Raw genomic sequence first — 12,182 nt, 5'->3', positions numbered from 1 at the left:
AGTTGTTGTTCCTGTCACAAAGGAGCAATGCCATGCTCTGGTTTTAGTCCAGAAGTCTGCAGCATTGCTCCTCCAGTGCCTGTAGCTACGGCAGACTCCACTGATCTTCTCAGCTCTCCCCAGGGTCCCAGGCAGAGTATCCCCACTGTCCAAACTCAGCACGAGGAGCACTGAGCAAATGGTCTAGTGATGTGGAAACATCCAACATCCACAGCCCACAGGAGGAAATAGCTTGTTGTAGGGAACCCTGTACATGTCAGTAGCCATTTGTGGGGGTCGGTATTGGGTCGGACTGAGTTGCAGTGCCTCAGAGCCATCGCAGGGTGGCTGTTTCCTGTGGCAGTCGTGTTACTTGGCATATGTTGCAATGTGGTGTCATGGTCTGTCATTTATTTCTGGTGGCTCTCCATGACTTCCAGTTGACTAAGAGGTTTCTTGAGGGTCAAGTCTTGGTGTGTTTTAGTGGGTAGTTCTAGAGATCAGGGAGAAGGCAGCCAGGTGGAGTCTCTTTTAGAAGCATTAAAATACACAGGCTATGTTGAAGGAGCAACATGCAGCATATCCTTTTGGGAAAGTTCCTCAGTGTCTAATCCTTCTCTTGCTCTTCTGCCAGGGCCGGAAGGTCGAACAGGACAGGGCAGAGGAGATTCCGTATGCTCCATCTGGGCTCAGGAGGCTGTTGCTTTCTGACCACGTTAGCGTCACGGCCTGATTGTTCACGCATACTGCAGACCATCTGCCTGGTACAGCCTGCAGGGAGAAGTGGGTTGTGTTTGCCAAAGATTAGATGGGGCGAATGCACTCTTAGTATCCAGTACTGAAGATGCTTTTCTGCTTTTTCAATTTGGGACACGTTTTCTCGTGACATTGAGAGACTCCTCTCCTAAAACTCACAATTATGTTCTCCTCCCCATCCCTTTAATGAGAAGCGAGTGTCCTGAACACCAGCTTTCCCAGACTTCAGCTTGGTCTTGGGTGAACTCCCACGACTAGTAACGGAGGGATCCCTGCTCCTGTCTACGTGTGGCCGAGATCTTCTCTGTTCTCTGAGCAGCGAGGATGAGAGTTGTGGGAAGAAGGCTTAAACGTAATGCTTTTGTGAACGCTAATACCAAGCACCTTGTTGACCCTGCCCCTCTGGGAGCCAGGTTGTAACAGAATGTGGTGCCAGCATCCTTCCGCTTTCAGAGCGTGGGCCTTTTCAGTTGATATCCAGCTCAATTTCCCAGCTGTGCTACGGTGCAGTTGAAACCCGGGCTCAGATTCGGGTTGGAGCCCCACCCCCATATTGTCCACACACCCACATCTGTCTGCCTTGGGTCAGCAAGCACTCGGGTCCCTGGCCTCATCCAGGGAGGATGGGATCTAAGCACAAGTCCTGCTGAGACTCTGGTCCAAACCCTATCGTTTTGCAGTGTGGACGCTGCTCAAGCCGCAGAAGGTCTGTGTGGTTCAGTAGCGACACGTTAGCCCTGTTGTAAGACCTGGCTCCAGCAATTATAAACCCAGGTTTACAATGCAGTGTGGATGCTCAAGTATGGGCCTAAAAATACCGAGTCCCCATGCCTTGGTCCCACAGAGTCCATAATGCAGTGTAGACATACCCATAGAACCTTTCATCTCTAGGCCACTGGTTCCAATCCAGATCAGGACTAAAACAGTGGGGAGCTATCTGGTGGTGGCCTATGTGAAATGAACTGCTGAGTCTCGGCCCGGTTCCCATTGGACAGGTATCCGTATCATGAACAATGCCCACGGTTGACGCTAACTATGTCCGATTGCCAGCCCTCGTTAGAGCTGAGGATTGAGTAGGACATGGAGACGAAACCCCCCCGACCTGTAGAATTGGTCCCTTATGCTCCTAGCTGATATCCTATGGCAGGGGTGGCCGGCTACGGAGCCACATGTGGCTCCTTGTACAGGCATCGACTCCGGGGCTGGAGCTACAGGTGCCAACTTTCCAGTGTGCCAGGGGGTGCTCAACCCTGGCTGTGCCACAAGCCCTGCCCCCACTGCACCCCTTCCAGCCCCCTCCCTGAGCCTGCCTTGTCCTCACTCCTCTCCCCTTCCCCCCAGAGCCTGGCGGACCTCCCGCAGGCAAGTCGCCAAAGGCTGCCTGACTGCTGCCCCCCACAGCTTGCCACCCCAGGCACACGCTTGCTGCGCTGGTGCCTGAAGCTGCCCGTGCAGGTGGGTGGGAGGCACTAGGGGCGGGATGGGGCTGCTGATGGGGGCTGCTGATGTATTACTGTGGCTCTTTGGCAATGTACATTGGTAAATTCTGCCTCCTTCCCAGGCTCAGGCTGGTCGCCCCTGCCGTATGGGCTGGGTTTGCAGGATTTCCCAGAGCGGGGTGGGTTTTAGGCTTCTGGAATGTTGGATTGTGACTGACGTCAGTCTGAGCAGAGTGTCCCTAGCTCTCCAGAAACTGACATGCTGCCTTCAGGGGCAAAAATCCAGCCTCATCGTTCTACATCATTGTGGTGCTGGGCAATAGCTTAGAGTACCAAGGAAGCTGCTGTTAATGGCTTCAATATTAACTTATTGTACAGCGACTAACTGCCCAGGGAAAGCCCAGTTCTCTTTCCGCTCAAGTGTGGGCAAACTTGGACAGGTTTCAGTGGGAGGAGGAGCTGGCTCAGCGCTTACAGAAATCAGGGACATGTAGGACTGGAAGGGACCTCAGTAGGTCGTCTAGTCCAGTCCCCTGCACCGAGGCAGCATGTGCGTCTTGCGAGGTGGATGGGATTAGAAACTGCTGCCGGTGAGCAGCTCTGTCCTCAGCCTGCGGTTTGCACACGGGACCCGTGGCTCTGCTGCTGCCTTGCACCGGGTTGTAGCCCTGCGTCTAATCCTAGTTCCTTCTAGTCCTTTTTACTTAGCTGCTTGGAAGCCAGAAAAGGGGCAAATGGGACAGCGGGAAAGAGCCTGTTTTCTAAAGTTGGTTCCTCTTGGAAAATGCTTAAAGCCGTAAAGGGATTATTCTTGAATTGCTTGATTAGCTTCTAAACATTGGCACTTTAAAATGTTTGAGATATTAAGTTCTCACTCGAAATACAAGGAGCCTCGTGGCCCAAGTCCCAGGAATCCTTTTGCCTTTCTTGCTAGCCCCTTTCATCCATGTTCTTTGCGAATGCCTCATGCTTGTGAGTTGGGCTAATTACAAGTAGGGAAACTGAGGCTGCACGGGGCAGTGGCTGACCTGAAGCCACATAGCAGCAGAGCAAGAAATAGAACCCACAATTCGCTGACTCCAGTCTCTTGTTCCAACCACTAGAAATTGTGCATCTGTGCTCCTGGGCTCTCTTCCCAGCTATCTGTCCTCAGCAAGCAGACAGCTGGACTCTCTCTCACAGGCAGGAGAGCTCATGCTCTCTGATCTCTGCTCTAAGCAGTGCCAGAGAGGAGGACAGCTCTGTGACGTTACAAGCAAGAGATTGCCTGTTAGGTCACTGCCAGATTTAGATTCACGTTCCATAGCGGCTTGCCTGTGTGCTCTTCTCCTTGCATCTTAATTGTTAGAACTTCATTTTAATGGTTTTATTTTCTTCCTGGTTTAAATTTTAATATTAATCCAAAATCAGGGACAACTGGCAAGCAAGTAAGGCAAAACGCCTCAAGGTCGGGGATCCAGCCCCGGCTGTTCTGTTGGAAGAATAACAACCCAAGTACAAGCTATTTAATATTGGAAGCGGAGAGTAAATGAAGGAAGAAAACACCGGATCACTTTGACGGGGAATATATTTATCCTGTGCCTTTGAGATCTCAGGGCTCTAGAATAAGACGGGTCTTCTCTGTGCAGATCCAGAGCTGGCAGCCTTGGGATTCTGCTTCCATGTGAAAATGGGGAAGTGACTGGCCCAAGATAGCGCTGTGGGTTGGTGGTACAATTGCAAATGGAACCCAGTAACAAGCCCGATACGGGCTTCTAAGGGCCTGTCTTCACTGCAGAGTCAACTTGAGTTAGCTTAGCTCCAGGGAGAGCAGCCACACTCTGAAATAACACCTGAGTTGCTGTGTACACATGGGTCCTGCACTCGTTTATATGTGGCACTAGGATTTCTGGGGGCGCATCCATCCCATGATTCTTAGCGCTGCAGAAAGCTGAGCCGAACCATGCATTCTCCCGCAGTGTGTTGTGTGTTTCTTCTGGGCATGTGGTGGGGATAGTGGGAAGGCACTGGAGGACCAGCAGCAGTCAAGTGGCTCTCGCAGAGTGGCTGTGTTAGCTGGCAGGCTGTGTCCACTCAGGCTCTAGCCTATACGCCTTCTCAGGCCAGCCAACCCAAGTTAACAGTGCTACCATGGGTGAGTGAAGGGCTACCTGCATTGGGATGGAAGCTGAGTTAAGGTCAACGCTCCCTGCAAACAAGCCCTAGTCAGCAATCACACATGTTCATTGCACAGCCTCCCTTGCCAGCCTTGGCAATGAAGCTGAGCCCTGAGTTGGATGGGTGACACTGAACTCCCCGGTCACCCCGGCAGAGGTCCCTTCAGGTCACGGTTGGGTGGAGGAAGCTTGTGATGTCTTTTGCTGTGTACCTGCTCTCTAGATAAAGGCCTTCGCTCTCAGGGGCTGTCAATCCAGCACCATTCACTGGAGCTAGCTTAATTAGGTAAAAATAAATGATTTATTTTTTCCTTTGGAAGGTTAATTAGTTTTACATTAGACACTGGAGCTGCATATGGTGGCTGGTTCCCATTAATTAAAAATGCTTAGTTTTAAGCAGAAAATTATGAGGTGAGAAGGGCCAGATTTTGTATCCTGCCGTATCAGCGCTGACTTGAGTTTTCTGGGTGCCCAGATTACATCGAGTGTGTGTGTGTGTGTGTGTGCACGCGTGCGAGCTCTCTGGGATTGCCCTGGCTGTTTTGTCCTACCGTTGGGTTCGATTCTATTTCCCAGTTGATTCAGGGCTGCGTGAGTCATGCAGTCTCAAGGCAAATAGCATCTAGTACTGGAGACAGATCTAATGAGAACGGTCTTGGTGTAATTGCTGGTCCAGTGCACCACCTGAGTGACCATACATCAGAATCCTCTGACGGCAGCATGTCTCCCATCTCTGGCACTTTCCATCTGAGGGTCTCAAAGTTCCTTACAAATAGGACAAACTTTGGCCTCCTGAGATGTCCAACCTAGAGGAGAATTATCCCTGTTCTGCAGACGGCTAAGCAAAGAAATGAGAGGCCAAGTGACTTCTTTAAAGCTGGCCTGCGAAGGGATTGAAATTTTGGGTAGCCGGGACCTGGATTTCTAATGTGTTGGGGAGGCTGTTAGCTTGGGAGACCTGCTCTCATTCCAAGGAGGGTAGATAGAAGCACATTACCGAACTCCTAGTGCGCCAACAGCAGGGTTTGCGCAAACACATAATACGTGGCAGGCCAGCACGGGGCAGATTTACATGGCAGCTTGCTGCGAGCTGACAGACAAGCCCCAAGTCTCTCTCCGCCTCAGTTACCCATCTGATGATAGCACTGTCCTACCTTACAAGGGAGGCGTTGTGAGGATAAATGGGGAAGATTGTGGTCAGGTCAGGCACTACCATCATAAGATATTATGGATGGGGATATAAAAAGAAACCATCAGGCTGCCTTTGTACCTCCATATAGCAGCATGAAAAGGGCACACTCCCTTTATTTAGATCAGTGGTTCTCAACCGGGGGTACACGTACCCCCAGGGGTGGGCAGAGGTCTTCTGAGGGTGCATCAACTCCTCTAGATATTTGCCTGGCTTTGCTACAGGCTACATAAAAAGCACTAGTGAAGTCAGTGCACACTAAAATTTCATAGACAATGACTTGTTTATTCTGCTCTATAGGCTAGACACTGAAACGTCAGTACAATATTTATATTCCAATCTGTTCTAATTACATGGTTAAAAATGAGCGAGTCGGCCATTTGGCAGTAACAGTGGGACTGCGACACTTTTGTGTTACAAGTCTGATTTTGTAAGCAAGTCGTTTTTAAGTGAGGTGAAAGTTGGGGTACGCGAGCCAAACCCGACTCCTGAAGGGGTCCAGTCTGGAAAGGTTGAGAACCACCGATTTAGACCACCTGGAAGATCCCATGGTAAGCAGCGGGAGTAGAGTGTAGACCTAGGAGATGCTGTCTTTTTGTCGCAATAGCACCTAGAGGCTCATCAGTGCTGGACATTGTGGACATGTGAATCGCAAAGGTGCTGTCCCAGCCCCGTAGTAACCCAGACAGCCAGCCATCCTCTCCTGGGTTAGGTGACATCTCTCTCCCCAGTGGGTGGCCGTGGAGAATGATCACTGCCCGGGACTTGTGTGCTGTGTTTGTTCAGTGTACCAGACAAAACAAGTTATTGGTTCCTCCCTTGTCCTGTATGGTGTCTGTGCTCATTTACCTCCCAGAAACTTCCTACTTGTTTAGAACCACTCCTGAATCAAACTGGTTTGGTGTGGTCTCTCGGGGCAGCTGGTACTGGGCAGCGTGGAGGAAACAGGAAGAACGATTGTCTTGAGCTGTGCTGAGCCTTGAGTGGAGAACTGGTTAAACAAACCAGCCAACCCAGGAGGAAGGAATGAGCTGTGACATGTCAGCAAAGCAGAACAATTGAGATGGAGGTTCAGTGTGTCGCTGTGCAACGAAGTGACCTTTAAATGTCTGCACTGCTGTTCTTATTGGTGCCAGAAGTGTGTGTGTGTGGGGGGGGTACTTAACAGAAATAGATACGCTCCCTCTCCTGAGAGAGTGAGCCTGTACAAACGACACGTGAGAGGGGGTTTCCAGGATCTGCCTCCAAATTAGGCTGACATCGGAAGGAAGTGAGAGAGTTTGAGGGGAAACTAACAAACATGATGTCAAACATGCTTGGCATAAAGCTTTTTAAGTTGGCACCCAGGACAAGAAAGAGAAGCAGGTGGCTGTAGAGGTGAGGCCGTCGGAAGGTGAGAGGGTTTGAAGGTGGAAAGACACACTGGCAGGAATATTGTTCTGACCAGGAATGGCATATGAGAGATCCCAAAGGTGGAAGTGGTATTAGGGACAGGATCAAGGTGAGAGATTTCACACTGTTCCTTCAGCATCAGCTGGTCCAGGGGTACAAGTGAGCAGCCAGGAGCCCTGAAAAGCTCCATGTTGGTTTGGATGTGTAGTAGTTGTCATGTGGCTGCATCATCTTGACTGTGGGATCAGGCAAATGGAGGGACCTTAAATGCAACTGTCTCTGGTGAGGATTGGCTTTGTTGCATCCCGTCTTTGGCAAACAATGCTGCCTTATCTGCCTGTGTGAGGATCAGAAACGTGTGCTGCTCTGTCTCGTAAATCTCTCTTTTTCTGAGCTTTGGCAGGACAGACGTAGCACAGAAGGGCTGGATTTCTCCTGGGCATTTCCCATTCATCATCATCATCTGTCTCGTGCACGCAGCAGGCATCTCCGTCAAAGCAGAACCCTTCAGGCTGCTGAGATGTCTCATTCATGAAGCAGGAGCATGCTCGGGCTATGCTGCTCCCATCTGCCATGACACACATGCCATCTGCACAGCATGGCTGTGGTGGCTCAGTGGGTGGGGCTCGTCTCCATTTCTTCTAGCTGGCTAACCAGGTGCCGTGGGGATGAAGTCCTGGCGGTTTGTTTCCTGTCTCCATGTGAGACATTGACCTTTTTGGGTAAGGGTGTGGGGGAGGGTGTATAGGGATGGGAGATGAGACTGTCTCTAAGGCCATGAGCCACGCTGGAGAATTTTAGCTGGTTTGTCCCAGATATTCTGACTTATTAGGCGGAGTGGAGCCCAGTTAGATATCTCCTCCAAGCCTTGGAAGGAGCATGAGGACCAATCCCATAATTGTCTCAGACCCTTGTGCAAACCAGATGTATAGATCTGTCTAGCAGGGGGAACTCTGTGCAAGGAAACTTACTCCTCTGCCATGTCAGTGGTTGTTTTGTTTGCTCCCTTGTGCTCTGACAAGCACAAGACAGCCACTTCTTGCCCCAAAGAGCTCACAATCTAAGGAAACTTGTATGCCTTACACTTTCCAAAGTGACTGATTTTTGGGTGCCCAAGTCGGGGGAATACTTTAAAGGAACCTGATTTTTGTCAGCAGCGCTTAGCTCCTGCCCCCTCGAATTCGGGCAGTATCTCAAGGTGGACACCCAAAAGAGCTAAATAATTTCTGGAAATGTGCCTATGGATCTGTTCTGGGAGATGTGGCAGTGGGGTAGTTCGGCAGCTAGATTGTTGCAAACCCAGCAGCAAAATTGGAGACTGAGTAAAAATCCACCACTCACTCTTTTTAAACGAATGTGTGACTAGCTCCAGGCATTGGGAACGAGCGAGAGCCTTTTGCATCTGAGTTACCAGTTCAAATCCAGTCCATGACTGTAGTGACTAAAAGTTGTTTGCTATCTGCGGACACTTGGACCTGTGTGAAGTGAGTTGGTGAGTCTCCATCTGGTTCGTAGTGGACATGCATCCCCATCTCAAACCTCCCCTATAGCTGGTGCAAACTGGCCACCCCTGGTTGGCCATCTCAGCAGAGGCCAAGAATTGAATGGGCCTTCACCACTGAGCTCACAAGATACCCCATCCCAGAATATGGTGGGGCAATGACCTAAATCCATTCTCGACCTGATTGGTGGCCAAGTTATAACAACTTAGTGCTTAGGACTGTCCATCAAACTCCTTTCTCAAGCACTAAAAATCAGTTTAGGCTATATATAAAAACCCAAGCAAACTCCCTCCTCCTCCGTCTAGTCTGTCCATACATAACTGGGGCAGTGGGAGTCAGGAAATCTGGGTTGTTGTCCCAGGTCTGCCACTGACCTCTGTGTAAACTTGGGCATGTCCATTCAGGTCTCTGGGTATATCAGTTTGCTGCTCTGGGGATAGTATTTAATAGCCTCTTGAGGCTTAATACTCAAATGCTTTGTGATGTTCTGATGGAGGATGTGAAAGAGGTGGAAATTACCATCTCTGGTCTGTTGTAGAAGAGCATCCCTGTCCGGAAAGGGAGTTGGTAAAATGGTATCGAGGTGCGATGTGGTGACATAATTCTAAATCCTGTCTGATTGTATTTAGCTTGCCACGTGGTCCCTGATGGGTGACTTGAGTATTCCACTATACAGTCACCTTCTCTTCTATAAAGGAGCTTGATTTTTGTAGCCTCCCGTGATTCTCAGGCAGTTCCATAATGGTACATACTCCCCTTCCTCCTTGATGTTTATTTTTCATTCCCCTCTCAGGTCTTTTAGCCAACGTCACCATGTTCAGCAAGAAGAAGAAACGCGTTGAGATCTCTGCTCCCTCAAACTTCGAGCACCGGGTCCACACTGGGTATGACCAACAAGAGCAGAAGTTCACTGGGCTGCCGAGGCAATGGCAGGGCATCATCGAGGAGTCGGCAAAGAGACCCAAGCCACTGGTGGATCCTGTGTACATCACGGCTATTCAGCATGGCTCGCAGAAGGTAGGTGGTCTGGTGAACCTTCACGTGGGGTCTGGTGTCTGCAAGAGCGAGGGGAGTTCTGGTGAATGAGGTCAGGTCGAGATACACTATAGTCCCTCCTTTCCCTAACAGATCATTGGGCTCTATCTAGGGGTTCATACTTGTAACACAGGAATAAGATCCCTACAGGACCCAGGCACCTGCCCTCATAGCTTCAAGAAGTGCCATGTTGACAGCCCTGAAGGAGAAGGAAAGCTTGGCCAGGGGCAATTTGTTCTCTTCCTTTACATTTTTTGGGTCCCAGTTTGGCCAAGTAACATGGCAACTTGTTCTCCACAGCCCATTCAGCGTTTCTCCACCTCTCTCCTCAGGCTGCCAGCGAGGGTGAAGGTTTCAACAGCACCTTTATGTCCATGATGCCCTGCCTTCTTACTAGGAACAGGACCGACCCCCACCAAATCGCCTCTTGCTAGTCACCGAGAGCCTTCGGTGGTTCCCAACGTGGGTGGATTTAAGCTGTTAGGGCCAAAGGCTCTGTATTCCCTTCCCTGAGCCACCTGGTCCTCCTAGTTCAATGGCGAGTTTAAAGATGTGTGAAGGGAAACACAAGTATTAAATGGCATTTACCCCTCTTGCATCTCACTCATTTCCCCTTTCCCAGTGCTTGTCTCTTCCATCATTCCTGTCCTTTAAACTTGGACTGTGGCCTGTCCGTTTGCTTCAGTCAAGAAGACCCAGCATCTGGAGATCGCTGCTGCTTCCCCCTAATCCTAATTAATTCTTTCTAAACCTATCCAGGTGAACGTGTCAAAATGAAGCATTAGTCCTTAGCGAGGAGAACCTGCCAGCTGTGGTGGGGGCACGAAGGCTCTGGTATTTGGGTCCGCTAGTCTTCTGCTGTGCGTTTTCATGCACTTCTCCCCCAGGCGTATGATTGCTCATAAAACAGGAAAACCATTGAACTGGGTAAGGCACGGGAAGCAAGCAATTTAAAGGCCAGCCTGGGAACCAGAAATAGTGACATCTCTGACTCAAAGGTATGTGTGGGAGGGATGGAGAAAGCTTTGTAGTCTTGAATCCCTCGGTTTCCAGGAGTATACGGAAGTCTTGCAATGCCTGGGGATTGCATCTCAAACTTGTGCGTGGGGAATTAGAAGTTCCCAAAGGTACACTGGAGAAGACTGATGGAGAGCCTGAAATGTCACAGAAGAGAATTTCCTATGGCGTATGGAACTCGATGTGCTACCAGTTCAATCCCTAATGATGAGATGGGTAGTTGGGGATGAGTGGGAATGCTGGGAGATAGGGGCCATTGTTGGCTAGTCGGTGCAGAGATGGACTGGGAGTCGGGGAGAGAAGTTGAGTCCCAGCTCTGCTACTGACTTGCTGCGTGACCTTGTACTAGTCACTTAAAGCTCTGTGCCTCAATTACAGGGAGGAGGCCTTAAAAAAAACATAATGAGGGAGGTGGATCGACTCACCTATTTAAAGCACTTTAGATACACAGGTTAAAAGTGCCGAGTTCCAGCAATGAGGGAGGTTGCTGGTAAAGACAAGCCTGTCATTTAACGCTTTTCTTGGCTTTGTTTAAACAGCCCTCTGCATATATTCGTTACAGACGGCCAAACTGGTTTTTATGCTCTGTATGCACCTTCCCTTCAGCAGCAAATTGCAGGGAGTGTGATGTCCAAGTCGAAGCAAGGACTAGGGAGCTCAACAGCTGTCAACGTCCCGCCTCAAAGGAAGCCAGCTCCAGCTTGGAGGACAGAGAGTCTTGTGAGAGCATTAGCTGGGCTGTGAGAGACCCAAGTTCAATTCCTGGTCCGCCACAGCTGTCCTGTGTCATCTCTGTGCCTTGGCTTCACACCTGTAAAAGGGGGATCTTTGCAGATTCCTTTCTAGCAGGGTGTTGAGCATAAATGTTATAAATTGAGAGGGGCTCAGATATGGGGGTCAGAGGAGAACTGTAGGCCGAAGTTCTCACTATTTCCAAGAAGTCCTTACTGAAAAGACGGCATGAGCTACCTTGCAATACTTTGATATGACATGGTAGCTCCAAGTCCAGCGCCACTCAGGGACTCAGCGCTCAGGTATTCTCTCCAGCTGGTTGCGATTTTCCCAGGAGCAGCCCTCCCTTGGATGGTGCTTGGAAGTAGAATTGTTTTAAAACCAGAGGCGATTTCTGGGATCATTGATTAATTAAGTCGATGGGAACAGACAATGCTTAGCACCTTGCAGATTAGGCTTAGATGAATGAAAGTATGTTAATGGTATTAAATGGGACGCTTCCGGGAGGTACCCAGCATTGGCAGACACCTTGCTACTGCCTGTCCTGAGCGTGAGAGCTCACAGCACTTGGATAGGTTTATAGTGACAACACGTAAAAGTTTATTTAAGAAAGTCTAGAGATTCAAATGATCGCAAGTAGGAGGATTGGGAACAAATGTTTACATAGAAACTAAAATGTAATATGCATTCTAGAGCGTAGACCCATGTAAGCAACCTATGGCCCGTGTGCAGAAGATGGCACGCGAGCTGATTTTCAGTGGCACTCACACTGCTCGGGTCCTGGCCACCGGTCCGGGGAGCTCTGCATTTTAATTTACTTTTAAATGAAGCTTCTTAAACATTTTAAAAACCTTATTTACTTTACATACAGCAATAGTTTAGTTCTATATTATAGACTTAGAGACCTTCTAAAAAGGTTAAAATGTATTACTGGCACCATGCGAAACCTTAAATCAGAGTGAATAAGAGTAAATGAAGACTCGGC

The 12,182-nt window shown here is 49.5% G+C and overlaps 1 protein-coding gene across 6 annotated transcripts in view; it reads left to right on the top strand.

Annotated features, from left to right (window-relative positions):
• PAK4 (p21 (RAC1) activated kinase 4) overlaps window positions 1-12,182 on the top strand; it is a 115,697-nt gene that overhangs the window by 73,176 nt on the left and 30,339 nt on the right. For all 6 annotated transcript variants that reach the window (XM_050928459.1, XM_050928457.1, XM_050928458.1 and 3 more), the window contains one exon: window positions 9,207-9,430. In XM_050928459.1, the coding sequence (XP_050784416.1) occupies window positions 9,227-9,430 (204 nt within the window). In that variant the 5' untranslated portion in view covers window positions 9,207-9,226. The remainder of the gene's footprint in view (window positions 1-9,206; window positions 9,431-12,182) is intronic.

This window comes from Gopherus flavomarginatus, chromosome 18 (assembly GCF_025201925.1).
Source record: "Gopherus flavomarginatus isolate rGopFla2 chromosome 18, rGopFla2.mat.asm, whole genome shotgun sequence".
In the NCBI taxonomy this organism is placed as follows: Eukaryota; Metazoa; Chordata; order Testudines; family Testudinidae; genus Gopherus; species Gopherus flavomarginatus.
Note: the sequence above shows the minus strand (reverse complement) of the source record. Positions and strands in the feature narration are given on the sequence as shown.